At 56.3% G+C, this 27,846-nt stretch overlaps 8 protein-coding genes across 8 annotated transcripts; 4 read left to right on the forward strand and 4 right to left on the reverse strand.

Annotated features, from left to right (window-relative positions):
* Window positions 1-185: 185 nt before the first annotated feature.
* W97_05497 (L-lactate dehydrogenase (cytochrome)) lies at window positions 186-1,536 on the forward strand (the record flags this gene model as incomplete). Its single annotated transcript, XM_007783527.1, has 2 exons — window positions 186-428; window positions 532-1,536. The coding sequence occupies 2 exons, from the start codon at window positions 186-188 to the stop codon at window positions 1,534-1,536; spliced, it is 1,248 nt and encodes a 415-aa protein (XP_007781717.1).
* Window positions 1,537-2,549: 1,013 nt separating this feature from the next.
* Window positions 2,550-3,831, forward strand: W97_05498 (uncharacterized protein; the record flags this gene model as incomplete). Its single annotated transcript, XM_007783528.1, has 2 exons — window positions 2,550-2,621; window positions 2,683-3,831. The coding sequence occupies 2 exons, from the start codon at window positions 2,550-2,552 to the stop codon at window positions 3,829-3,831; spliced, it is 1,221 nt and encodes a 406-aa protein (XP_007781718.1).
* A 236-nt stretch (window positions 3,832-4,067) lies between these two features.
* On the reverse strand, window positions 4,068-4,528 carry W97_05499 (uncharacterized protein; the record flags this gene model as incomplete). The annotated part of the gene is made up of 2 exons (XM_007783529.1): window positions 4,068-4,329; window positions 4,425-4,528. 2 exons carry the CDS (start codon window positions 4,526-4,528, stop codon window positions 4,068-4,070), a joined length of 366 nt encoding a protein of 121 aa, XP_007781719.1.
* Window positions 4,529-5,790: 1,262 nt separating this feature from the next.
* On the reverse strand, window positions 5,791-7,682 carry W97_05500 (uncharacterized protein; the record flags this gene model as incomplete). Its single annotated transcript, XM_007783530.1, has 2 exons — window positions 5,791-5,804; window positions 5,861-7,682. The coding sequence occupies 2 exons, from the start codon at window positions 7,680-7,682 to the stop codon at window positions 5,791-5,793; spliced, it is 1,836 nt and encodes a 611-aa protein (XP_007781720.1).
* Window positions 7,683-11,363: 3,681 nt separating this feature from the next.
* On the reverse strand, window positions 11,364-14,378 carry W97_05501 (uncharacterized protein; the record flags this gene model as incomplete). Its single annotated transcript, XM_007783531.1, has 1 exon — window positions 11,364-14,378. One exon carries the CDS (start codon window positions 14,376-14,378, stop codon window positions 11,364-11,366), a length of 3,015 nt encoding a protein of 1,004 aa, XP_007781721.1.
* Window positions 14,379-14,812: 434 nt separating this feature from the next.
* Window positions 14,813-16,530, reverse strand: W97_05502 (2-methylcitrate synthase, mitochondrial; the record flags this gene model as incomplete). Its single annotated transcript, XM_007783532.1, has 6 exons — window positions 14,813-15,016; window positions 15,078-15,089; window positions 15,146-16,124; window positions 16,181-16,337; window positions 16,393-16,420; window positions 16,483-16,530. The coding sequence occupies 6 exons, from the start codon at window positions 16,528-16,530 to the stop codon at window positions 14,813-14,815; spliced, it is 1,428 nt and encodes a 475-aa protein (XP_007781722.1).
* Window positions 16,531-17,127: 597 nt separating this feature from the next.
* On the forward strand, window positions 17,128-21,693 carry W97_05503 (uncharacterized protein; the record flags this gene model as incomplete). Its single annotated transcript, XM_007783533.1, has 5 exons — window positions 17,128-17,539; window positions 17,610-18,311; window positions 18,376-19,044; window positions 19,850-21,418; window positions 21,491-21,693. 5 exons carry the CDS (start codon window positions 17,128-17,130, stop codon window positions 21,691-21,693), a joined length of 3,555 nt encoding a protein of 1,184 aa, XP_007781723.1.
* A 144-nt stretch (window positions 21,694-21,837) lies between these two features.
* W97_05504 (uncharacterized protein) lies at window positions 21,838-22,296 on the forward strand (the record flags this gene model as incomplete). Its single annotated transcript, XM_007783534.1, has 1 exon — window positions 21,838-22,296. One exon carries the CDS (start codon window positions 21,838-21,840, stop codon window positions 22,294-22,296), a length of 459 nt encoding a protein of 152 aa, XP_007781724.1.
* Window positions 22,297-27,846: the final 5,550 nt, after the last annotated feature.

Below are 27,846 nucleotides of genomic sequence, written 5' to 3' on the forward strand. Positions count from 1 at the left end.
CTGCAATACCCTTGTAGCTGTATCGCGTTCCGCGATCCCGAGGCTCACAGTGATCTGCAATGCTTGTATCCGGTTTCTTTCCCCGAGCTCCTAGCAGTCACTTCTGAGTCCTCCCCGGGTTGGTTTCCTTGTGAAGCCTCCTGTAGCAAGCTGTAAACAGGCCATCACAGAAAACAACCACCGTCATGAATGCAATGCAAGACCAACCCAAGCCTCATCCCGAGGCGCGCAACTACGGCGCATTTCAGAATGAGATCTACCGGCGGGGAATGTTTGAGAACGTCCTGCCTACAGTGACTACCGACCCCAACAAGCTGGAAGAGCAGGCCAAGAGGGCGATGAATGCGAAGAGCTATGCATATGTCGCTGGCGGTGCTGGCGAGAGAGCCACAATGGATGCCAACCGTTTAGCCTTCCGGCAATGGAAGGTGTGTTAGCCACCACCCGAGAGCCCCAGACTCCGATGGAGCATTGGAAGCTAGCCCCGTAAGCTGCTATACAAGCTGAGGCTAACCAGTCCTCCGCAAGTAGCTTGTCCCCCGCATGCTCCGCGACACAACCCACCGCGACACGCGCGTCACCCTCTTCGGCAAAACCCACGACTCGCCCCTCCTAATCGCACCCGTCGGCGTACAGCGGATATTCCACGAAGACAAGGAGACAGGCGTGGCCGAGATCGCCACCGAGCTCGGCATCCCCTACATAATGAGCACAGCGGCGAGCAGCACCATCGAAGAGATCGCGCAAGCAAGCGGCGACGGCAAGCGCTGGTACCAGCTATACTGGCCGCACGATGACGAGGTGACGATCTCGTTGCTACAGCGGGCGAAGAAGAACGGGTTCGAGGTGCTCGTCGTGACGCTCGATACGTGGGCGCTGAGCTGGCGGCCTTGGGATCTGGATGGAGCGTATGTGCCGTTTGTCAAGGGTATCGGCGACCAGACGGGCTTCTCGGATCCGGTGTTTAGGCGGAAGTTCAAGGAGAAGTATGGGTGTGAGATTGAGGAGGATGTGCTGCATGCGGCGCTGGAGTGGCAGAAGGATGTTTTCTCGGGCCGCGCGCATACGTGGGATCAGTTGGAGCTGCTGAAGAAGAACTGGGATGGGCCGATTGTGCTGAAAGGGATACAGCATCCGGAGGATGCGCTGAAGGCGGCGGAGGCGGGCATGGATGGTATCATCGTTAGCAACCATGGTGGTAGGCAGCTGGATGGCGCTATTGGGAGTCTGGAGATGCTGCCGGAAATTGTGGAGGCGGTGGGCTTGAAGCTTACGGTGCTGTTCGACAGTGGAGTCCGCACCGGTGTAGATGTGATTAAGGCGCTATGTTTGGGTGCGAAAGGCGTGTTAATAGGTCGGCCGTGGGTCTACGGACTGGGCATTGCTGGGAAGCAAGGCGCAAAAGATGTTCTCAAGGGCATCCTGGCGGACCTGGATCAGAGCATGGGCCTTGCGGGGATCAAAGATATCCAGGGTTGTGACAAGGCCATGGTGAGGAGGGTCCAGTACGGTGCAGACAGGCATTCCTCGAACTAGTGCTTCTTGTCAGCCTTGCTATAGACAACATAGATCTCGGTTCCTCGAGTTGCCCTCGGAATTCATAAGCGCGTCATGTGCCATGTTACTCAACAGTGAAATCCCTTAGCTGACCGTTGGACTAAATTGTGTTCGAAAGTGAAAACTTCCCTACGTATCCCGAATCGGCAGAAGGCATTATTCTTATAGGCGACTGCTGGGTTTTACCACTCCAAAAGATACAACGGCGCAGTGCTGCCAGCGGCAATGAAACATATTTATTCCCATCCTCTTAGCGCCCCTTCTCTTCTCCGCTTCTGAGCTTGCAGGCCGACGCCTAGTGGTTTAGGTAACCATACACCGTGAATACCGACATAACAATCCTGTGCACGTTCTATTGTACTAGAGTAATACACTCACGCTTTTAAATCGCTCAGGGTATGACTCGGCGAAGCACGCTTGTAGAACAATGACGGACTAAGTTCCCTAGACATTGCTCTCACTCTGAACGTGTAAGTTGAAGGATGCTAGACGTCCAGCTGAGAGCAAACACAGCGAGATGGAGAACACTAAGCCCGAGCGTAAACAGGACTTTGACTGAGTGGTGACTCTGAGTGTATCATGACCGTTGTCACCGCAAACGAAAGTCTAACTACACTTACCTGAGACAATCATCCGGGAGTTTGCTTGATGCATCCTCCCGGGTCGTGGAGCGACGCGCAAGCTGAAGCTCCGTCTTACGACGAGTTTATACCTGGAGAATGGTGGCGTAGCTCTCCTCTAACTTGAAAGGCTCCTTGTAGGGATGAAAGCAATGCTACCTGTGCTTCTGTGAGAAGACGGACATACTGCTGCGGTGTTCTTGCACCGGCAGAAGAAACCTTACCCGTCTACAATATTGAAGAGAGAAAAGGAAAGTGACGCGAAGCTTTCGAGATGCGCGTCCTTGGCTGGCAGTTGCCGATGAAACGCCGCGCATCCTGAGCTGTGGCATCACCACCAACAATCCCACACCAATCTCAATTGCACTCAAGATGCTCGTGTCACTCACTGTAGGAAAGGTAGATGCGGGTGTCGCCGTGCTGCTGACCGAGGACAAGCGGCTGGTAAGCCCATACTCTCAGTTGCAACTCAATTGTAGCCCCAAGCTCACCACCAAACCCTCAGATCGAGTTCCCTTCCATACTCCTGCCCCCAGACATCACCTCCGGCAGCATCGTCGACATCACCGTCTCGCGCAACCTGTCCTCCGAGTCCGCCGCCGCTGCCGCCTTCGCCTCGCTCCAAAACGAGATCTACCAGACCTTCGGCCAGCGCACACCCTCCGCCCCAATCCTCCGCTGCCGCAACGCGACCCAGACCTCCGTCGTGCTCGAATGGGATCCCATCCAACTTGCGACCGCCGAGCTGCGGAGCCTAAGCCTGTACCGCAACGGCAGCAAAGCAGGCAGCATACCGCGGCCGCTCGAGATCACGAGCACCAAGATCAGCGGGCTGGCCGTCGACACGGAGTACACGTTCCACCTGGTGCTGCGCACCTCAGCGGGGACCTATACGTCGGAGAAGCTGACGGTGCGCACGCACAAGATGACGGAGCTGTCTGGCATCACGATCACGCCGGGCATCATGCCGGGCCAGCTGCGCGAGAGCCTGCAGAAGACGGTCGAGCGCATTGGCGCTAAGATCAGCGAGCAGGTCCGTATAGACACCACGCACTTTGTGTGTACGGAAGGGAGGGGGCAGAGCTGGGAGAAGGCGCTTGAGATGAACGTTCCTGTTGTTGTGCCGGACTGGGTCAAGGGATGCGAGAGGGAGGGCAGGATCGTGGGAGTGAGGGGATACTACCTCAACGCCGATCCGCGGCTTAGACAGGTCGGACCGGGCGTCAGTGAGCAGCGACAACAGCAGCAGCAGCCACGGACGCCAGCACAGCAGAGGGTGCAGAGTCCGCCCCGGCGGATGGAGAGTCCTAGGACGGAAATCACGCCACCGACGCCTGAACGACCTACGCATGCGCCGACACCGACTCCAACGACGACAAACGGCACGGACGGCGGCGAGAAGGAAGCGCCGGCGCCTCCGCCCAAGAACAGTCCACATGATGAAGACCCTCCAGAGCAAAAGTCGGCGGCAGATAATTCGAAAGCGAGGAAGCAGGACATGAACCCCACAAGCCCACCGCCTGCGGACGACGCCAGTGATACGTCTGAAGAGATCGAGAAGGGAGATCCGGAGAAGCACATGCCTCCAGCAGACGGGAGCGGCGAGCGGGCACCGTCTCCTGGGGCTGCTTCATTCCACGAGGTGGAACTTTGAGCAATGCGTCGTTCGTCACCATCGTAGTATACCATGTATGAGTATCTCTTCTGGTTCTAGAGGCGCATGTCCGAAAACTCGAGTCGTGACAGCCTTAAGATTGCATGTACCTCACATTCCCTCAGCTGGATATATACCGAGCGTTATACCCTCTATTAAACTGAGTGTCGTATGCTCATTCCCAGGCCAACATTTGTACTTGGCTCTCCGCTTCGTCTCACCCGCCAAACTCCAAACTACGCGCCCCCCTCCTTCCTCTGCCCAGTATAGAAAGCCAACCCATAGCTCTCCGTTGTGAATGTGATCTTCGCGCCAGCGGGAAAGTAGAAGACGTCCCCCCGAGTGGCTCTCACTTTCTGGCCCGTCTCATCCTCGATATCGAATTCCCCCTCCAGGATAATCTTCATCTCGTGGTAGGTGTAGGTGTAGACGAGCGGCGTGCCCTTCTCGAGACGGTAGAAGCCGCAGGAGACGGGCTTTTCGGGGTCGTTCTTTTCGCTGGAGGGTGTTAGGAGTTAGAGCCGGGTTTCAAGAGCGAGGCAGGGCAGGTGACTGGGTTGGGGTGACGGAAGGGGAGGGGGAGGGGGAGGCACCTGGTAAAGACGTCACCCAGGTAGGCGTTTTCGTTGGCGATGAGCGGGGGCTTGAAGTTTGATTGGGCTTTCCGGTAGTAGTTGAAGGCGATGGGTTCGGACATTTTGGGGGTTGGCGGAGGGAGATTGTGGGGGCGGGGTGGGTTGCTGTGGAGGTACCAGATGTTTAGAGTGGAGTTTTTGGGGAGAATACAGGTGATCAATTGGACATTCAAGGTGGAAATTGAGGAGTATCGTGTTGTGGGAAGTAAGAGAAGGCAAAAGGTACAGCTGAAGTTGATGCGTATGCGCGAAAAGCTTACCTTGTATCAGCCTAGGAGGATTTGTTCAAACGCGAGGTAGTTTCAAAGTATTGTAAGGTCTGCAAATGGCGAGAAGGACACCCGAGAAAGAGCTTAAGGTATGTACGGACTGGCTGGAGGAAAGAGATACTTGGAATGTATCTCACGGCAAAGCCAGATATGTATCCTTACCTACTGTTGATCCACTCAGCAAGCCGCAAAACACGCGTCCAGAGGTGCCCCGCAATACCCCTCAATGCGTCCGAAAGCGCGCTGGCTTGGAGGGATCATTTTGCTCCAAGTGGAAGGACTTATGAATCATCAAGCAAAAGTGGATATACATGAAGGCTAAGGCAACGAGATAGCAGGTCAAAGTACCACCCGCTGACAGAGGGGCCGTAGTTTGTTGCTTATCACCACAATTTTGAAGATAGCAGCCGCAAGAGCTATGACTGACGGTTCCCTCTCCGCAAGGCAGTAGTGCCCGTCGTCGCCTCGGGGAGCTCCAGTCAACCTGGGAAACACTGCCTAAACCGGAGATCGCTCCCCTAATTTCTGCCGCCCGTTTCCGCCTCCCTTCGGATCGCGCCAAACGTGACACCACGAGGGTCCTCCTGCGTGTTTGGGAGAGTTTGTCCGCAAAAGAAATGAAGTGACCAGGCTCCCCACAGCTTGCCGCCCATCTGCAGGCAATCTGTACCTGGGCTTGGCGTTCAATAAGGCGAACGGTTCCTTCAGGGGCAAGGCAATTCGAGAAAAAGCCTCATCAGGGCGGAGAGATACCTTTACATAGCCCGGGACTCAAGTACGGTAGCCATGTGCACGCTGAAGACTATATCATAAATTGAGCCAAGCCTCAGCTCAGCTGTCCTTTTGAAAATGACCATAACGCGCTCGCTTCCCAGCCCGCCCATAACAATACGAGACGCCAGCTCATCATGATATCCGAACAACCATAAATCCAAGGAAACATCCAGTTGACTCATATCCTAATACCTTACCCAAATACGACGGACCAATATCTATATCGATCCGGAGATCATGACCGAAAGTGCGGTGTCTTGGAAGCAACAATAACTGGACATTCATCCCAGAAGCACTGCAAAAAGCACGTCAGCCAAACGACCAGTTTTCGACGGGAGAGAATCAACGAACCTTCCCAACCCCAATCCCTCATGACGCCGAGCCAATGCAACCGGCCCTTGATGGTAAACTCGTAATCAACCTCCCCAGTCGCAAGATCCGTCGACGTCTTCCGCGGGTTCAATCTAACAGACCTAGGCAGATCAAAAGCACCAGCAGTAGCGCGCCTCTTCCCCCCACCAAAGTTGCTTATCCAGTCGAAGCTGCTCTCGTCGAAGCCTTCCGGCATGCTGAACCCCCGCTTCAGCGAGTTGGTCTTGCAGGCCAAGACAGCCTGCTGCATTGCCTCGTAGGCGTCCCGCCGATTCCAGACCTCCTTGACGACGTCGAACGCCTTGTCGATGATGCCTAGCTGCATGCGCTGCGCCATGGCCTGCCACCGCTCTCGGACCCATTGCCGGTCTTCTTCGCCGACGGCCTCGCAGCCGGCAGCGGTCAGCGGGTAGATCTGGACGACCACTGCACGGGACCGCATGGGGACAGTGGCCAAGAGGACCAGAACCTTTTTCGCGAGATCTGAAGACGACAACGAGGGTATCTCGGGCACAGCTTGGTGGAGATACAGCAGAGTCGCCCAGCGATAGGCTTCCGCCGTCTGGATGCTGTGCTGAACTTCTGTGGTTGGATCCTCAGGATCTTCGAAGAAGTCGGGTGGCTGCCAGCTTTCTAGCCTCATTCTGAGCTCTATGGCCTGCGATATGATGGCCGGAGAGTTGCTTGGGGACCGCCTCACCCGCCGTACCAAGTTGGCAACACGCCCTATCACCGGGAAGAGGGTAGACGCGGCGCCCATGAGAGGATCCAGCTGCGACTCCATCTCGAACGGCTCGCTCAGCACCGACGAGACCACCTCGAAGTCGTTGGACTCGTTATCGTCAACCGACGTCAGCCGAGCTATGACATCCATGTATATCCACGAGTTGCACAGAAATTTTATCCGCGTAAGCTCTTCCCCACAGAACGCAGACCGCCGATGCTGTGTCAAGGCTTTCGTGATAAGAATCTTGGCGCCCTTGATGTGGTTGATGCCGGTAGAGATGTGCTGGTCCCAAGACTCGGAGAAAGCGAGCGCCAAGGTTGTCGCGATGGCCGTCTCAACCCTCATGTTTTGGATACCAGATGCTAACGCTTCGATGCTACTCCGCATATGGTCTATTCCCTCCACCCTTAGCCGAGGGTTGTATCTTGAGGTGTGAAAGCTAGTCATCGAGGCAAGTGCATGAAAGAGTGCCGGGCTATCTCGAGCAAGTGGCCATATTAGAGTCCTCCATGGATTTTCCGTCGGCCCGTCCCGGATCGACAGAATGCCACACGTTTGCCGGTCGAAGCTTAGCGTTAGCATCTCTGGGCTTCCGGCTGAGAACCGCGGCTCTTGAAGGAACATGCTATAGGGATCTGACTTCATTACTACGGTGGACTCATCTGAGGATGATGAGCTAGTCGAAGGGCTTGGGGACGGCAACCGCATGACCCACGCTTCATGATCCGGGTTAAAGGGCGGTTGCCGCACGACCTCTTCAATATCCTCGTCTTCTTCAGCATACTCCTGTGGCTGGGGAGTGAACGCTGGCTGGTAGAAAGAATCTGGATACTGGGACCGGAAGCTAAGATATTCCGGAGGCGTGGCACTCAGATCTGTACCGGGTAACAAAAGGTCCACGAGCCTGGGAGACTGTCCGGAAGAGATACTCGACGCAGCTGTCGTCTCCGATCGCAGGGTATCCACTGTAGATGTGTCGTTGAACATGCTCATTGTGCTATCCATAGACGCCGGTTGGAAGATATCTGGGCCCGAATGTGAGCGCGGCGGCATGGCGTACATGTCCGGAGCCATAGTGTACATGTCGTTAGCTGACGACAGAGCCGGGTCTAAGAAGGCTGGATTTGAGACAGGTAAGGTGTGTCTCTGTGGAGATATGGGAAAGTGTGATCCGTAGCTGGCATGCCCGTTGTGGAAGTGATTCGAGGGCGTAGGAGTAGTTGCATGTTCAGGTGAGTAGGGAGCTGGGGCAGAAGAAGGCGTCGGAGATGCTGGTAATATCAGCGCAGTTCTAATGAATACATCCACTTTTTCTCCACGTACATCTCCTCTGCTTCCCTCCTGAAGGCTTCGTGACGAAGCTGGCCTCTTCGAAGGGCCGCCATTTGAAGTCCTTTTTATATCCTCCACATGTTACGCCCCGCCTGTTGCACTGTTGACAAGTCGGCTTCGTCTCGTCGCACTTGAGTCTTTTGGCCTTGCAAGTAACACAACCTGCGAAAAATACTGTCAGCACGGGATATTCCTCCAGCGTGTCCTGTGTATAGCTGAGCACATGCTACTTATTACGGCCCCCAAATCAAGAATAACAACGAATGTATATCCGCACCGTTACGACTCTTCGACTGCTTTCTTTTTGCGACACCGTCTGTCTCGCTGGGCTTGTTTGCAGTGGCCTTCGATCCTGATACCGGTCGCCGATGGGTACGCTTCGTTGGCTGCTTGGTGGGACCCGTCTCAGGCGAGTTTAGGAACGCGGACGGAGACGGTATGGTAATCGCCTCTGCCATGTGGCGCGGCGAGAGCCGAGAGGACGGCCAGCACGGTCGAATATGAAGACGAGGCTTCAGTAAAGCGCTCTACTGCTCTGTAATTACTGTAAGCTGAATGGGACAGGCGATAAGTGATTATGGCAGCGGCGCCATGCGAATGAGCCGTCCGTGACCGGCGAGGCTAGGTGGTTAGCAAACGTGGAGTCGAGATATGCTAGCACGTAATGGGCATGGCTAGACTCGGCTGCGGGAGCATCGGACCCACGTTTATCACTCGGCCAAGGCGCGTCAAGCTTGCGACTCGCCGATGTTCATTGGCTAGTTTTCAAAACGACGCTGTAAAGTTTCGCCGCCCCGAAGCTTGCCGTCCACGTTGTAGCCAAAATAACGTGCCTACCAAGACGGCATCTCCACCAAAATCACCCTTTAGCCTAGAGACAGAAACTTCAGTATATACTTTAAAGTGACAAGCAATCATTAAAACATCTATACATACAGCTCTTACAGCAGATATTGTATTGTTCTATGGAGCTTTGAAGCATTGCAAAGACTGGAAGTTGGTGGGGACGCGTCTTGGTAGGCAAGTTTTTTTGGCCGCGACGTGCCGTCCCGCTGACGAAGACCAGGGTACGCGGTGCGCCAAGACTGATAATCGTTCGCGCGATGCAGTCGGCGTCTAGCACACACACTCGAGTTTACCATCTTCGAAGAGGTCATCGTACTGGAATTCAGCGTGTTTTATCTCGTGGTGGCTTCTCTTTACCTGGCCGCTTGATGTCCTGTGCTGGCAGCTTGTAAGTAGGGGCAATGCCAAAATAACCTTTCCCTAGCAATCAACGACAATCGAGCTTGTCAAGGTCATGTAAAGAGCTATTTGAAAGCGTAGTATTAGTGCTATAGAGGGCCGAACCCAGTCAGGATTTGTGTGGCGACCCTTGGAATGGATATAATCCAAGCCCTTCACGCTCCAGCCCGAAGGCTACAGCGTAGAGCACGGAATGGACCTGGTGGAGAGGACGAATGTGTATTGCCTGGGTGTTATTGGAAAAGGGAGTCTCATTGTTTACAGACTGGTGAAACTCCGCAGTCGTTCTACGATAGACAGACACATGCCGGATCGGGAAACGTTCTTTCAAGCATGGTTCATTCCGTTTCGGAGGTGTCATGGCAATGTGCTGTCGTGTGATGCATGGTCAACAAGGTACAGATGAACTTCACGTCCAATGCTGGTGGTATAAATACTGGTACAAGAGCATAAGCCTATTTTTCTACAAACGTCTGATTCAACGTCGTTCCTCAGAGTCATTGCATTCGATCTCCGATCTCTTCTTGTCGCACGCCCGCGTCAATCGTAGCGCTAGCTGAAAGCGGTGCAGTCTGGTAAAGAGACGTCTTGCTTCATTACGCCGCTAGACCTCTATCTACAGCCTGTTACATGTCAAGGCTCTTCTGGCTCTCGTCAACAAGTGTGATCCCGAACCAAACGTATCTGGAAACTGCTCAAAGTGCCATCAGCAGATACGTCTTGGCATATCGGTGAAGGACCGCAACCGCAGCTTAGGGGGCCAAGCTCTGGAAGCCATGTCCCAAGCTCATGGCCCACTACGCCATCCGACTTGGATGGCGCGGCAGACATAGAACAACAGCACTCCAAAGACCTTCTCACGGCCTGCTAGAACCGAGGAGATAGGTTCCGCACGTCATGGACACACCAGGAGGCAGTGGCCTTGATGTTGATGGACAGAGAATTTCCGCTGAGGCGGACATAAGGATTCTCAAAACGCCATTATCCGAACAGCTGCCACAAGGACGTCAAACAGACCACTAGACGAATGGGGCTCACAGCGGTGTCGACGACCGCAAGGACGATTACTCGAGAAACCTCGTCCGTAGGCCTGATGCTGATCCTTTCAGGATCGAAAGCTCAGACCGACTTTAAAAAGCGTTACGCACAAACACTCACTACAGCTATCATAATCACAACGTCCCAGCCAACAAGTGCTCGCAAACAGCCGTCACGTCACCAAGTGTTCACCTCACTTCTCCGGCCGCCGACGCACACCACCTCGCACCAGCAGTCCTCTCCATCAACCAACCCGACCCTGCTACCATCAGCAACCCTCAAAATCCCCCAAACACTTTCGCACCCAGAGGAAAAACAGACCACGACAACCCTACCATGTGCCAACAAACCCACTACACCTACTCCTGCGGCCACACCGCCACCACCCTGCGCCGCTGCTGGGATATCGATCACCAGAGGGCCCGTCTCCTGCCACGCGGCCTTTCCAGCGCCTCGATGGTGCTGCCGCCAGCAACCACGTCAACGACCGCATCAAAGAAGACATCAACATCGAAGAAGATACCGATATAGCCAACAAACCATGTCATCCGCGTAGGCAACTGCGCGGAGTGCGAGCACGTACAGGCGAGCAAACCGCGCCGTGACCTTGGGGGTTGTAAGGTTGAGTTCTGCGTTGAGGTTGAGGAGCCGGAGCGGCACAGTGGAGGGGCGAGGGGAGAGGAGGTGCGGTGATGGCGCGATGTGAGGAGAAGGGAGCGGTATTTGGAGGGAGTGGCTTGGTTAGAGAATGTGGCTGCCGCCATGAAGGAGGCTGTGGTTGGAGCGAGGCTGATGGATCCGGAGCTAGGGGTTTGTGGAGTGGAAAGTTGTTGCTGGCGTTAAGCATCTTTGGGAGTATGCACCACACGGGTCTCGGTTGCAACGATGATTGACGCGGTGGCCTCCAATAACATGAGGGATATGGACTTAGGGTCAGCGTACAGAGTTGCCCTACTACTATGGTTACAAATCTACGCCCGAGCCCTTTGGAGTCTACATGGTGCAGTCACATGATCTATCCACAAAACCAATCTTTCCAAAACGCCACTACTCCCCTCCGCCAATCCAACCAATAAGTACCAAAGAAAGCCGTCTACATATTATAGTCCTACCCTTTATGGCCCTACCCTTTTATCCCCCCTATATCTTCCCAAAAAGTACCAAATCCCGACTACTCCATCCCACCGCGACCTCAAACTCCCCTTCCGGCAAGACCCAATTCTGCCGCCCCACATCCCAATAACTCAGATCCTTCCTCGTGAGTTTAAACTCCACGCTCTTCCTCTCCCTTCCCCCCTTGCCACTAACTTTATCCACCCCATCCCCGCCTCCCGGCTTTACCTCCACCTTCTCGAACCCCCTCAGCACACGGACCGGGAAGTCAACCGCCTCGCCCGTGTCCGAGTTGGTGTAGTTGGCAGGATACGAGACATAGAGCTGCACGACCGCAGCCCCCGGGCGGACGCCCAGGTTCGTAAGCTGGCATCTTACGGTCGCTATCGTGGCGTAGAGGTCGGGATTCCCGCCCGGCCCGGCGCCAGCTGGTGAACGCGCGGCCGGGTCCTGGACGGTGGTGTAGCCTGGGGGATAGGGATAGCTGCCCTTCTTTATCGAGGACAGAGATGTGAGATAGGGGTAAATATACTTCTTCAGCCTCCTAAAACCGTCCGGAAACAACGCGGTCGCGGGATCCGGGACCGTGGTATCATACCCCGGCGGCTTCGGAAGTGCGTCAGCGTCCGGCCTTGGCTTCGGCAGCGGCGTCCGCACAAGCGACTTGGTCTGCAAAACCAGGCTGCTGAGATGGAAGCGCGTGTAGCTCAGCCCGTGGCCGAAGGGGTACCGCGGCCCGATGTCCTGCTTGTCGAAGTGGCGGTAGTCGATGTAGAGCCCCTCGCTGAAGTTCTGCTGCGGGACGACCCCGTTCGGGTAGTACAGTATCTTCGCCGCGGGGCCGTAGTCCTCGGGTTTCTTGGCGATGGTGTAGGGGAGGCGGCCGCTGGCGTCGACGTCGCCGAAGAGGACGTCGGAGAGGGCGTTGCCGGATTCCTGCCCGGGGAGGTGCGCGAGGAGCACGGCGCTGACGGTCGGCAGGTCGATGTAGTTCTCGAGGATCACGGGGCCGACGGCGTGGATCACGATGATGGTGCGCCCGGTGCCGCCGCCGCAGGAGGTCCCGACTTGGATAGCGAGGTCGTCGCCGCCCTTTGCGGTGTACAGGTCGTTGCGGTCGCCGCGGATGCCGTCTGCGTTGATGAAGCCCTCGCCCGAGTCGGCGTTCAGGAAGACGAGGCAGAGGTCTTGGTCGTGCAGGAGCTCGGCCTCGTGCGAGGGCGTGATCTTCTGCGTGGCGGAGATGGTGAGCTCGACGGAGGAGCTATTGAACTCGCGTTGCAGAGCGTCGACCGGCGAGATCAGGTAGGGCAGCTCGACGGCGCCGGAGCCCCAGCCCATGGTGAGCGTGCCGACGTTGCAGCCCTTGTCGGCGCAGTGGTTGGGGCCGTTCTGGTTGACGCGCGCGTCTTCGCCGAAGATGGCGATGCGGTATTTCTTGCTGTTATCTGGTCTCTCGGTGTCGTTCTTCCAGCCGTTGCGGGAAAGGGGGAGGGTATTATCCTCGTTTTTGACCAGCACAATGCCTTCTGCAGCGATCTTGCGTGCCAGCTTCCCATGAGCCTCTTCTCCTTTGCCCTGCACGTTCACGAACTTGTTCACCACGCCCGTCGTCTTGTCGTCGCTGCCCGGATGGAGCAATCCAACCTCCTCGTTCGTCCAGCTCGAGAAGTTCGGCCCCCCATCTCCTTCAGGCGGCGGCAGAGGCCATTTCTCCCTATCATCCTGTCCCAGCTGATACCATGCGGCCACAATCCTCGTCGCCATATCGTTGATGCGCTCCACCGGCACACTCCCATTCAGCACCGCCCTCGTCAGCTCCCCACCCCAAAGACTCTTCCCATCCATCCACCTGAGCCCATCCCCCGGCATACTCATGTCAAGTCCCGCGAGCGCACTCGCGACCCCACTCCGTTGCGCAAGCCAATCGCTCTGCACAAATCCCTGAAACCCCAGCTCATCCTTCAGCACGCCATTCAACAGCTTGCTATTCTGGCACGCATAGCTATTATTCACCTGATTATACGCGCACATCACGCTCGCGACGCCTGCTCTGACGGCCTCCGCAAACGGCCACGCGTAAAGCTCATGTAACGCCCTGTCCCCGATGTTGCTCGATATCGCATTCGGCGTCCCCCACTCAAACGCCTGCCGGAAATGCTCCTGCTCGTTGCCGACCCAGTGCTTTGCCGTCGCCATGACGCCTTCCTCTTGGATCCCCCGGATCGTCTGCGCGGCCCCAACGCCCTGGAGAACGGGATCGGCGCCGAAGCCCTCCCAGTTGCGGCCTCCATATGGCGACCGCCCCAACGGCCCCATCGACGGCCCGAGAATGACGTTGATGCCCTTCATCCGCGCTTCCCGCCCATGCGACTTGCCGCGAAGATACATGAGCTCCTTGTTCCAGCTCGCGCCGACGGTAATACCCGCGGGCCACGCAGTCGCGTTATCCGCGAACCTCAATCCCAGCGGGCCATCCTGCAGGCACAGACTCGGAAACCCGAGCCGTGCCACCGGTCCCGTGTTCCCGACACACATCCCCATCGTCCAGCCCGTGCCGGTCGTGATGTTTACCTTCTCCGGGAGCGTCATCTGGCGTACCAGCGCCGCGGCTTTGGCGTACGCGGCCTCCCAGGCGGCGTCGGTGCCCCCCGGAGGGGAAGGGTAAGTGGAGGGCGAGTCCCCGTCCCTAGGCGCGATGCGATACGCCCAGATGCCGCCGACGGAGAGGAGGAGCACGACGGCGGCGACGAAGAGGAGGAGGAGGTAACAGCAGAGGCGGGTGGGGACGAGGTAGCGGCGGAGGGCTGAGCGGCGTGTTTGTGCGGAGGAGGCATGATTTGCTTTGGGAGATTCGCCGTGCGGTCGTTTTGGTTTCTTGCGCTTGAGGGTCCCGCTGTCGTAGTTTAGGGGGTCGAATTCGGAGAGGTCTTCCTCGGAGGAGGAGAAGGAGGCATCGAGGGAGGCGCGGGAGGGGGGAGAGTCGGAGGGGCGGTCGAGTTTGGAGTACTTGCCCCGGAGCTCGTAGCTCTCGGGCGGCATTGTGGGGCGTTGTCGAGGGTTAACTGGGGGTGAGGGAGTGTGCGGCGGTGTAGGTTGGCATTAAGGTAGCAGTATAGATGAGAGATGCCAGACAATGGGGGGCTCAGCACATCACAGCAGTATGGCGTAACATGAGACGAAGTCGTCGAAGTTGCTTCTACTGGTGATGATACAGTACAAGTCTAGCCGTGATTGAGCATCGACTTCATGATGCGGCCAAAGCTCCCGTCCCGGAAAACTTGGCCCTTGCAGATCGTGGCTGCGCGATCGCCAAGGGTCCACGAGCTAAATTTGGGCATTGGAACATGTTGGAATCTCATCCACAGCATTCTCACGAACATGCAATTAGTCTGTCGATGATCTTGGTTGCTATCATTCTCTATGCGCGCGCTGTATAAACAACAAAGGTCACGGTTACATCACATCCCAAACTTTTACTGGCCCTCAACCTGCTTCAGTATCCCCGCAAGGTTGATGCTCTTCGGCCGCTCAATCGGCAGACCCAGTGCCCTATCCCAGATCAATTGCGCCAACGGACCGAGACCACGGCTGACACCAAAGGTCGCGGTGTAGTACAACGTCTCCTTGAAGCCGAAGTAGTGGAAGAGAACACCGGAGGAGGAGTCGACGTTCGGGTACTAGCGAATCTGTCAGCACAAGCATGTAGGCGAGCAGGTACGGGAGAAAGCGAAAACATACCGGATTCTTTGTCTGTAGCATGGATGTTAGCATAAGGAACCGCGTGGGGGAATCGCGTAGGGCCATACCTTTCCATGCTCCTTCAGCACACCAGGCGCAACATCCGCATTCGTCTTGACGAGCTTGAAAACAGGATCATTGGCAATTTCCGGCCTAGCAGCCGCAAAGTCCATCAGCGCCTCAAACCTCGGATCCGGTTTCCTGAGCACAGCGTGGCCGTATCCAGGGATCACGCGACCAGATTTGAGCGTCTTCCACAGGTAGTCCTTGACGCCCTGCTCGGAGAACTCCTCGCCGACCGACTCCTGCATCTGCAGAATGAAGCGCAGCACCTCCTGCGCGGCGAGCCCGTGTAGCGGCCCAGCGAGCCCCTGCAGACCGGCGCTGTAGCTGAGGAACGGGTCGCTCAGCGCGCTGCCGACCAGATGCGTGGCATGTGCCGAGACGTTGCCGCCCTCGTGGTCGCCATGCAGCGCCAGATACAGCCGTAGCAGGTCCTGGAAGCCTTCGTTCTCCTTGCCCGCCTTGCCGAGCATGGCTGCGAAGTTGTACGACCAGTCCTGGTTAACATCCACCTCGCCGGGAAGGGCTCCACCGCCCCGGTACGCGTTCTGGTAGATCTTGGCGGCGATGGTGGGCAGTTTCGCGAGCAGCGAAATGCTGTCGTCGAAGGTCGGCTCCCAGTAATCAGCCTTGCTCATGCCCTTCTCGTACATCTTCGCGAACTGGCTCTCGTAGTTGAGCGCAGACACCGCGCACGCGAACTGCGTCATCGGGTGCAGGTCCGCGGGGAAGTTATCGAGCATCTGCTCCACGAACTTCGGGATGCTGGCTTTCTCGGCCAGCTCGCGGGACAGCTGGCGCACTTGCGAGGTTGAGGGCACCTCGCCCGTCAGGAGCAGCCAGAACATGGCTTCGGGCAGCATCTCGGTGCCGGAGGTGCCTTTGGGGAGCTCGGCTTGGCAGTCTTTGATTGTGCGGCCGTGGAAGCGGATGCCTTCGTTGGCGTCGAGGACGGAACCTTCCCAGACCATGGCCTTGAGACCTCTGTGAGGGAGTGAGTCGCGGGCGTGGGCGCATTTGGGGGAGTTGAGGGATTTTACCTCATGCCGCCGAGGGTGTTTTCCACCTTGACATCGCCCAGCTTCTTATCTGCATGGCTCTTGACCTTCTTCAGGAGCTCGCGCTTGGCTGGAATGACCTTCTTGAGGGTTTCCTTAAGGTCTGGCTCGGACGAGGAGGAGTAGGGGCAGGACTGGACTGCGAAGGTCTGGTCAATTGCTGCTTCTGATAGGACGAGTACTGGCCAATATACCGGAAACCAGAGGCTTAATCACAGAAGGCTACAGCACGCAATGTCAGTTCTGACATGCTCATGTCTTCGGCCAAAGTCTACAAGACTCACCCTGACAGCTCTGAAGGCTCTCGAAGCCGTTCTCGCGCTCAATGCCATCTTCACCAGCAGAATGTGGGGTAATGCAGGGTCAAGATCTCTTACCCAAGCACTACGATGCTATATTGACTCTCACTTCTCTGCAAATTGGATTGTGTATAGCTCGAGTATGTCACAAACACTGGGGAATTGGCTGGAAATACTTGTGTGCAGCGGACTACGCAAGAGCTGTGCGGCGGGATGGAAGCTCTCAGCGAAGACCTCGGCCCGCAATCCCTGCGCTGACGGAATGGCGGGCGGATGTGCCTGCGTGCCTTTACCCGGCTCTGCCGAGTCCACCGACTTCGGGGCTTGATGAAAGAGAGTCATGGACGACGTTCGGTGTGAAAATATTTCTGTAATCGTGTTTTGACGATTAGGCTATTGTATGTACGGGCAGCAGCGTGTCAAGCATACAGAAGTCCAGACTGGAAAGAAAGACCTGTTCAGTCCCCGAGACATCACCGAGGAGATCGGACGGCAGACGTAAAGTATTGCTAAGCATTACTCTGCTCAGAAGAAAGAGTTGAGCATCTCATCGAGCCTGTATACGGCCTGTTGGCCTTTCTAGTGTCAACTCCGAGTCGTTGTAAGAGGAGGGCCACGACGGTATACGCAATGCTACGGACAATATCACGATCTGCAGCACGGCAGAGCCGCACATTTAAAACCAAAGCGCCTCAAACCCTCCTCCGCCCCTTCTCGACGACGGTGTACCGCATGTCCAGCTCAGCTCTCCCGCCGGTAGATCCTCCCGTGTCCTCCGCCCTCCCCGCAGACGCATACCAACTCCTCCCCGAAGCCTCCAAAGCCGGCGAGGCGGAAGATGCGCTCTTCGACGCGCAGGTACAGCAGGTAAAAGACTGGTGGGCCTCGCCTAGATATAAGGGCATCAAGCGGCCATACTCGGCCGAAGATGTCGTCAGCAAGCGAGGAGCGATGCAGCATACCTATCCCAGCTCGCTGATGGCGCGGAAGCTGTTCAATTTGTTCGAGGAGAAGGCTGCGAAGGGGGAGCCCGTACATACCAGTCAGCCACTGCCCCCCAAACCCCCAGTTAGCATTGGCGGAAGCTGATTGTTGCTCTTCGCCGACGACAGTGGGCGCCATCGACCCCGTCCAGATGACACAACAAGCCCCCAACCAGCAGGTCCTCTACATCTCCGGCTGGGCCTGCTCCTCCGTCCTAACAACCACGAACGAAGTCTCCCCCGACTTCGGCGACTACCCCTACAACACCGTCCCGAACCAGGTCCAGCGCCTATTCAAAGCGCAGCAGATGCACGACCGCAAGAACTGGGATAACCGGCGCAAGATGAGCGCGGAGGAGCGCAAAAGCACGCCTTATGTAGACTACATGCGACCGATCATCGCCGACGGCGACACGGGCCATGGAGGCCTAAGCGCGGTGTTGAAGCTCGCGAAACTGTTCGCCGAGAACGGGGCCGCGGCCGTGCATTTCGAGGACCAGCTGCACGGCGGGAAGAAGTGCGGGCATCTTGCTGGGAAAGTGCTGGTGCCGACAGGCGAGCATATCAATAGGCTTGTGGCTGCGCGCTTCCAGTGGGATCTCATGGGCTGCGAGAACCTGGTCATTGCGAGGACGGACTCGGAGAGCGGCAAGTTGCTGAGTAGTGCTGTCGATGTGCGGGACCATGAGTTCATCCTTGGCGTGACGGAGGAGACGGACCCGTTGGCGGAGACGCTGCAGGCGATGGAGCTGGATGGGGCGCCGGGGGCGCAGATCGATAAGTTTGAGGCGGAGTGGGTCAAGAAGCATAAGCTTGTTACCTTTGATGAGGGTCAGTCTGACTCCATCCATCCCCTGAATCGGGATGTAGTGTCCAATCTGACCATGTTCTCTAGCCGTCGTCAAGCACCTCGAATCCGAAGGCGGCTTCCCGGACCCCTACCTCTCAGCCATAAAGGAGAACCCCAACCTCTCCCTTACCAAGCGCCGCCAGCTCTCCGCCCAACATACCAAATCCCCCGTCGTTTGGTCGTGCGACATCCCTCGCACCCGCGAAGGCTACTATCACTACCGGGCCGGCATCGCCGCGGCCACCAAGCGCGCCATCGCCTTCGGGCCCTACGCCGACCTCCTCTGGCTCGAGACGGCGGACCCGAGTGTGCAGAAAGCAGCCGGATTCGCCGCCGAAATCCGCGCGAAGCTGCCAGGCAAGAAACTCGTATACAACCTCTCCCCGAGCTTCAACTGGATGGGCCACGGCTTCTCGCCCGAGAGCCTGAAGAGCTTCATCTGGGACCTCGGGAAGGAAGGGTTTGTGCTGCAGCTTATTTCGCTGGCGGGAGTGCATAGCACGGCGACGATCACGAATGAGTTGAGTAAGGCGTTTAAGGACCAGGGCATGCTGGCGTATGTGGAGTTGGTGCAGAAGAGGGAGAAGGAGCTCGGCTGCGATGTTCTGACGCATCAGAAGTGGAGCGGTGCGCCGTATATTGATGGCATTTTGGGCGCGATCCAGAGCGGGAGTAGTGGGAGTAAGAGTATGGGCGCGGGGAATACTGAGGCTGGTGAGTTGAGGTTCCTGAGAAATCCTCTTTGGGTGAGCGTGCTGACAGTTTTACAGGGTTTTGAGTGTAGATATAAGCGAGAAAAGTGTACCGGCATCGGATCCTGATTCAAACAGCGAACGTATCAGTGATTGTTTCTTGAGTGTCAGGCCACCCAGGAAATGCTTCCACGATCAAGCGGACATCCTAGCGCCTATAAGTTGCGGTCATGGAGTTCTTTGAAGAGTATGAGCTGCGCGGACCTGCGGCTTTGCTCACTATACTTCCTCCATTGTCGTCGCACCCCGTTTCGAGGCTACCACGGTATAGAACAACGAGTCAACACATATACCGCCGTATACGGCCCTGCGATGCAACCCGGAATGCAACGAGCAGCGTGTAAAGGCACATTCTCGGCCCTGATAGTGGTCATCCTCGGTGTCTGTCACATAGCCGCCTGAACAATGGCTTTATTTGCTAGTGAGGGAGGCTTTGTCCAAGTCCTGCGCCCTTTGTGAATTATCATGTCACGTCCATCCTACACCCACTCACAGCTGTGTTTGCTCCGCGTCTACCGCGTCTGCATCGCGCTAGCCCTCTGTCACGTTCTTGACCATAACGCGGCTCTCGTCCATCCGCAATCTCAACCCTACCTCTCTTCATAACCAACTCTTCATCACCCCCAACTTTCTCTGTCATACAACCTCTTCATTCATCCGCAGCGACTGCCTTCAAGAGGAGACCCGGTTCCATCAACTAAAGTTATCTGCGCTCACCGTCTGTCCAACAAGCGTTGTCCAATCCTGATTCGGCTTAAAATCCATAGCCATCAAAGACCAACAACTCGATATCATCCCAAACAGTCATCAGCCACTTCCAACACTATCCGCTGGCCCTCTCCCTCCACTAAGACACTCGAACAGTTTAGATTTGCTCTTTCTCGGCGCAATGGACGGTGTATCATCCCGCCATCGCCAGGATATCTCAGACGGAGCACATGCGATCTCCAACCATCTGGGATGGATGATCCGCTCCGCTAAGGACACCCTGGAGAGACTGCAACGCCCCAGACCTGTCCCTCGTCCCGTGTTACACGCCTTGCCAGCTCTTCATTCATTCGCTGATGAGCTTTATGAGAGGAATCAGCCAGAATACGATAGGCTGGCTAGGGAGCAGGCGGTGTTATTGGAGGAAGCAGCAGCTAGGCACGTTACTGCCGACCTCACACAACCTCACCCCAACAGTGTACAGGACCATCTGACAGCGCTCCCGCGCTCCGGCTTTGGAGAAATTTCGCCAAGTGCGAACAAGGAAAACGAACAGCCTGCTGTTCACTCAACCCCGGAAGCCGCACCCTTCCCGATCTTCGAAGACCAAGAGGAACAGCTTGCCAACTGGTCTGGAGCCTCGACTATCATTCTTCAAGACGGACTCCAAGGATCTCCTCTGCTCGATCCCTCACTCGCACTAAACAGTGCAGCTGTAACACTGATCAACAGCGAGTTCGAGCAACAGAACCAGTACCGCCCCAACTTTCTTCGCAACAATTCTCCGCACCCAACGAGTCCACAACATTACATCCTAAAAGTCAACGAGTCACCCCAGCCTCCAATCATGGCACCATCCTCTCCTCAGGCTGGACCACCATTCTTCGAACCAGCTCTTCGGGCAACAATCATCGATGAAGACTATGATGATCCCTCTCCCCAGCAACCTGACCACGTGCACGAAGATGTGCCTGCTCATGGAGTGCCTGCTCAGTCCTACCCTCCACATGGATTGCCAGCTCCAGTGTTGCCTGCTCCGTCGCCCTTGAGACTAGCAGATCCGTATGCACCAAACCTGCCCAGCATCGATCGGGCTGGGCGAATCTACTTCAGGGACCACCAAGGTCAGGGTAACGTGCGCCGCATGAACCGTCCCAACTACGAGGGGTACCTGGCGAGTGAAGCACTCCGTCAAGTCGAGACGGAGACCACACCGGTCGTGTCACCCACTCCGTCACCTGCTCGCGCACCATCGCCGACAGAATCGCCGCTGGCTAGGCTGTCGCAGATGCGGGCGGCTAGAGATCGTTCTGACATTCAAGATTGGTCTTCTACTAAGATTTATCCTAGTATTGAAGAAGATCACTCTACAAACGAGGGACCTGCTGGATTGAAGAATATATCTACAGCTCAAGATCTTTCCGCCAGTCGAAACCTCTCCACGAGCAAAGACCACTCCGCAACCAAAGGCCTTTCTCCTCCACCGAAGCTAGTCTCGAAGATGAGACCCGCTCACCACACGGTTTGCTATTGCGGTCGACTCAAGACCTGCAGGGAGTGCAAAAAGACCTGTACGCGTGGTGAGGACGGCGTGCCATGCATCTACGTTCAAATGAGCAAGCAATTCGGTAAGTTTTCCCTCTCTCGCTCAATGTCCTATAGCTCTCTTCATGTTCCCAATTTAATAACACCTCTCCTAGATGGCTTCTTTTGCAAGCGCTGCGTCGCTCTCCAGCACATTAAGCGTCAGTACCTCAAAGAGCGTCCAGCTGCAGAATCTGAACCTGAAGCGACTCCACGCTCCGACGCTTCAGAAAACGAGGAAGAAAACCGCTCCCCTTCCGACGACGGCGCTACAACCGCATCCGACGACGGGACCACGAATCACCTCGTCAAGTCATGAGCAAAAGTAAGCGCCGTCGCCGCCCGCCTCCGCCGCAACGCCCAGGAGGGCACTCACCAGGCCCCCCGCCCTGCCGCTCCACTGGCAGCGGCACCCGCTCTGGAGCGAAACCCGGCTCCAAAGTCCTCACCGCGCCTACCGAAGATGGGCTCCTTCGCTACTGCCGGCACCAAGCGCCGTCATGAAGATGAAGATGAGGCGGACAACGAGGGCAACCGGGCCCAGCAGGGGCGAAGGAAGCTCGCGAAGACGAGACCGCCCACTGCGGCGACTGCGGATTTCCTACCGATGCCTCCGGCACGAGAGTCTACCGGCCTGGTAAGCAAGCGGAAACGGAGTCGCGGTAACGAGGATGATGAGACGGAGGAGGAGGCTGAGAGCCATAGAGGCCGGAGGAAGATGGCGAAGATGAGGCAGCCGACTGCAGCGGTTGCATCATTCTTTCCGATGCCCTCGGCACAGGAGCCTGCTGGCCCAGTGGCCAAGCGGAAGCGCAGCCAGGGTGAAGACCATGAAGAGACTGAGGAGGAGGTTGATGGCGGCAGGGGCCGTAAGAAGATCGCGAGGACGCGGGCCCGTCGCACTGAGGGCGGCAAGGAATAGACGACGCGTTCTCGAAGAGTGAAAGGTGTCTAAGTGGTAGGGTCTCTCTTATGATCCCTTCTCATCGGAGGAGTTACCGAGTAGTGCTAACGGGACTAATAGGAAGCCAGTGGTCTCACCACTACATCATCACGAGGAGAAGAGCGAGGAGAAAGACCTCTACCACGTCTTTCCAACATCATCACAGACAAGAAGAACAGAAAGAAAGATGCCATACATAGCCCTGCAAGGAGGCCGAATGATTGCAGTCGAGGGAAGCCCCAACGATCTGCGGGAAGGACACCAAATGCCTCGAGCACACCCTCCGAAGCTGTCTCGACAATCGACCTCACGAGATTATCATCGTAACCATAGATCGCGACATGGACATTCTCTCTAAGTTCGCAGAGTCCATCGATGCCTCAATCAAGGTTATGTCCGTCGCCATCCGAGGCAAGCGCATACAAGTAGCCCACGCTCTTCACAGGGTCAAGACTAGCATCACTATCTTCGCCGACGACGAAAGAAGTCCTCGATGAAGAACGATTCAACACAAAGACCATCTACACCTCACCAAAGATACAACCACCCTCTGCAATGCACATCCTATAAAAGCGTTGTTACGGTCGCATCTTTTTCTGCTTTTTCGACATACTTACGACTTGCTTTACGTCTCAAACCCTTCTGCTTTTCCGGGACTATGGATTTCACGGCGCTTTGAGATAAAAGCATGGAATGTTACTCCACCAGCACTTGGCGCTCCAGGGGCGGAGCAGCTTAGTGGAGGTGAACACTCTCGAGCACACTTGCTGGAGAGGGGGAAGAGGTCCCCTTCTTCATGCTTGTATCTGGGTATATTTGGCGCTGCCACCACGGAGCAGCACATTGGGGACGACCATCTACGACCACGCTTTCCACAAGAGGGATATAAAACACACCTCTTGACGCTGGTCTCTTCGACGTACCTGGCGCGTCCACAGTTGAGCGGAATACTGGCGCTGCTCATTCTGGATGGCATTTTCTGGCGAGTGAGAAGAGATGCCCTTTCTGATGCTGGGTTCTTGGTTGCATTTGGGGCTGCTACTGCGGCGCGATACATCGGGGGAAAGCGTTTTGATTCATGCATTCTAGAGATGGAAACGAGATACCCGTCCCACGCTGGTATCTAAATGCTCTGGGGAACTAGATACGGTTAGGAAATGTTATGGCTGCTCCATAGCAGCTACTTCATCTTGTCTGCAAATATTCCGTTATACTCTGGTGCTGCTATCCTCCTGCCCAAGATAACCGAACAACTAATCAGAGAGCGAGCGATCAAGCCGTAGTATACGTCGTGGAATCCCAGGCGCTGTTTTGGTGGTGCTCTGGGGAATGGAGTCACTTGCTGTTCAGGATCCCGATCAGCTTTGCGACCCTGGGTTTGGTGTACTACTGCCACTGGAACCAGAATCGAGGATGTCATTCTATTGCCTCATTTCTTTGTTTCGACCTCAGCCTCGTGCGGAAGCGAGGCAACGGCGAGGCAGGATCATCGTACTTTAGTGACAAGGCTACTTATGTGCAGCTATGAATTCGATAGTGCGTATGCCTCTTAAGATTCTGGACCAAGATGCAGAGCATTGACAGTGACACATGCAAGTACGCGCAGTTCTAAAACCCAGATCATCATCACTCCAATCGCCAGGGGACATCACCCGCAGTAGCCCAATACCGATACCGGCAAGGCTGAAGTTTCACGCCAACAGCACACTTGCCGGCCTTCTCCTAACCGATGCATTCAATCCCGTCGTGAGGCGCATGGCCGGCGCTTCCGTCTATCGATTGTACCTCATCCGGCTGGTGCTCGATACTCGCCTCATTGAAGAGCGGCGTAGCGTTGGCCGGGCTGAGTGGAGCTCGTCAATCCTGAGTGAAGCTTGTTAACCTTGAGTGGCGCTTGTCAATCGTCAGGTACCCGGGCTGCCGAGTATTGGCGGCGCTGTAGTTTAGGGCTTGCTCGAGGGGAACGCAAGTATCATAGTGCGTAACAGTCACTAGCATGAGATAGGAGTAGGGTGTGGTTGGAGGCTTTCCAGACGCTAGGTGGTAGAGAAGTTCCGAGAGTGCAGTATGGTAAGAATGTTGGGGGATGGGCGGATGGCAGAGGTTTACGTCGGATACTTTGCTGCTCGGCTGAGGATTGAAACTCGCGAGATAGAGGATGACCAGGCTTGATTCGCTTAAATGTTCAGCTGGAAGTTCTGCGCAGAAAGATATTTAGCGCTGGAGACACGGAATACTCGCAGCGAGACTTGGCGGTAATCCTTCAGCCGTAGAAAGGTGCACGAGCTTCGTCACTGATATGCACGATCAATGCAGAGATTCTCCAAGCAAAATATGCTCGAGCAGCTCGCCTGTTACTGACTTAAGTTTAATGAGACAAACTAAGACGAGCAAGGATGATGCATTGTACGGATATGCAGCCTTGCGTTCCTAAGGAGACACTTGTCCCTGCAGGACGGGAGACGTGACTATTCTCGCAACGCACAAAGGCTGCGTATGGGGTCGAGTATATTTATCGACGACAGGCCATGACGGTTAGAGTACCCACACCCAACTCGATGTCGTTACGAACATAAACTTCGCAGTGGGCTATGGTTAGCGTGTCATGTCGCTGTCCGCCAGGCCATGCTACTGGAATCCGCGTGGCAGCCAGAGAAGCAGCAAGCCGCTCACCTTGACAGTTTGATAGGAAGAATATCAACCCGACCAGCTCGGGCTGCATGAGCCGATACGTCGGGTCTGGCGGATGTTCGGTCCGGTAATCGTAGTTCTCCCGATCCATTGTGGAGGGCACGGGGTCGTGGTGGAATGCCAGTCGCCGTGCCAGGTGGGTGATTCCCCTGGATACAAAAAGGCTCGACGTGTCTCAGAACACCGCAACGATCCGTGTGCATGGACGATAGAACTCGGACCAGTCGAGCCGGCACGTTGGTGGCTTGCGTTCTCGGAGTTCCCGATGTGCGCCAGGGTGCTCTTGCGCGCGAGCGCTAGGCGCCGCGAGCTAATGTGCGTTGTTTTGAAGGGGACACGCTCAAATGTTGTAGATTAGCATTTCTTTGTGACTCGTCGTTGAATTTACATATCCAGTTCGATGTCGCAAGATGGCTGGTTGACGGCGGGGTAGCCTGCATAACTGTGCAGGGATAAGTTAGCTGAGCATGGAGGGCGGTAGTGCAGAGCGCGGGTATCTGAGAATTGAAGGGAGGGAGGACAGATCTTTTTGCAGATGCCTCAGCAGCGTGCAAATCAGGAGGTTGGATGCGAAACGGACGGCGCTAGACGGCTGAAGCAAATCAAAGCGTTAGGCGACGAGGCAGCAGGCAGCTAGGAAGGAACAGAAAGCCCTCACGATACTCGGACGATCCCCACCTGTACTCGCCTACCTGCGCTTTCCATTGGTGCTCCCGGCCAGGATGTGGATGTTAATCCCAGCTACTGCGGCTACACGAGGCTAGGGCTCCTGGAACATGCAGCTTGGGACGGTATGGGCATGAGGCTACGGGATTGTACGACTCGAGAGAATCTCTGTTTCAGTCGGCTACGAGAAGACGTCACTTCAAGCTTTTCTTATGAATGGCATTGGGAAACAGAGTGACGAAGCTTGTGGTAGGTGGGTTCTACGTTGAGACGCCATAGCGGCAAGAAGCCGCTCGGTGGAGCGCCGGACGGCGTCCTGGTAGTCGGTCGCCTTCGGGGTCAGATCTGAGCGACACAGGCATGCGCGCGCTCGAACGGAGCGTGCATGCCTCAGGGAGGGTTTTGACACGCGCATAAGCTCCGGTTTCGCGGGAAAGCCCACGCATGCTCCTTGCAGGGCTTGCTGCAGGCTTGAGCTGGCTTACCAGGGCTGGCTGCGAGGCGCTTGTGTGGATCGGCGTGGCTGTCTTCCCCAGCGCCAGCCCGCCAAACCAGGCCTTCGGTAATTTGAGGAAGTTTGATGGACATGGCTGCCGACATGCCGCCTCGCGGTCTCCCGCCCATTCAATAGCGCACCATCACGGGGTCGGGGGCGCCTCGTGCCTGCGGCCGGCCATTGATATTGCGCTGTGCCTTGTCTGTGCAGGACACTTCGGCGGATCACAAAACGAGAGATCGAAGTTCCGTCTGCAGTGACCACGTGGTTGGGGAAGCCTCCCGCGGACGCTTCGGCAGAGCTGTTGCTTCAAGCAGTTCGGTGTCCGCCTCTTGTTCCACGTTGCGGTCGGAGCACGGCGTGAGATCAGATCAAAGGGCTGGTCATGCTTTCAGGTCCGTAACCTGAAAGCGATTGGAATCAATTGCCCATATGATAGCAGGCCATGCGGTGCTTACTCGATCCATACGACGAGGCAACTCCAGCGGAGAACCGAAAAGTAAGACCTCTCCCTGATTGGGAAGCATATCGGCCAATGAAAGCGGCAAGGCTAAGCCCAATAGGGCTAGCCGGCCGAGTATTATTGGAAATTTTGCGCTGACTGATAAACTCACATCGAGCCGTCTTCAAATGACATTTACCAGAAAGTAGGTACCCGGGAGAGGATGATGCAATTCCGGTGCTAGTATAGAATACTGATGCGTGCTGCTAGCAAGGACCTCATCAGCCGGCCGTCGGTGAAGCTGCCGCGATGCCAGGGCTCGGTGGAGGGTCGGCAAGACGAAGGGGGAGGATTATCGCAGCGACTTGTCACAAGCAGCAGCAGCAGCTTTGTCCCAGAAGCGAAGGGGGTCTGGGGGTCTGGATCGTGGTCGAGTGAACAAAGCAACTCGCGCTAGACCCCGAAGTAAGCCGTGCTCTCTCGCGTCCATGGATCTTAGCTCTGTCGCGCCAAGGGAGCATCAAAGAAAATGGCTTCCGTGCCCCATGAGCTTGGGTCAGGAGCCGCACTGTCCTCTGCGAAGCCTTGAACAGCTAACAGCGACGAACATTGGCCCGTCGTACGCAGGAGGCACATCGCTGCCGGATTTGAAATAGAGATCGCTGAGCGTGCACGCCCACGCACACACCCTTTGATACCCACCCCCGGCCTAGTCTAGCGAGTGCTCAAGCCGTCCCGCCAATGGGCGTCGGGGTCCCAACGCGCAGGGTCTCGAGAAAAGACTCGCTCGGCGGCTTTAACCCCGGCAGTCCGCAGTTCGTGCATTGCTGTCGTCTCTGCTCACCTCTGCCGACCCTCGCGCTGTGATTTAGCGTTATGGTGAGTGAATTGAGTTGAGCTGCAAGAACGGCGTCTCTCTCCTTCGACCTTCTCTGCCTGGTGCTCCGTGCGGGCTTTGCAACACTCGCTTTGCTTCTTCTGACGCGTGCTCGCCAACCTTTTCCGCTTGCGTGCAAGGCTGTAGGGCCGCGAACTGGTCCGTCTCCTCATATTGACTTTCACCTGAGCACCCTCACTCTGGCTCACTCTCTGGCTCCGTCCAGCCGTCCGATCCAGATCCTTGAAAGCCCCGACGGGAACCCTATCGCCTGGTGATACCCCTAAGCAGCAGCCAGTCAGCCACGCGAGCTGTCTACCCCGGCTCCGACGTCTGGCGTACATATACGGGAAGGGG

Source organism: Coniosporium apollinis (genome assembly GCF_000281105.1).
Source record: "Coniosporium apollinis CBS 100218 chromosome Unknown supercont1.27, whole genome shotgun sequence".
Lineage (NCBI taxonomy): Eukaryota > Fungi > Ascomycota > Dothideomycetes > Coniosporium > Coniosporium apollinis.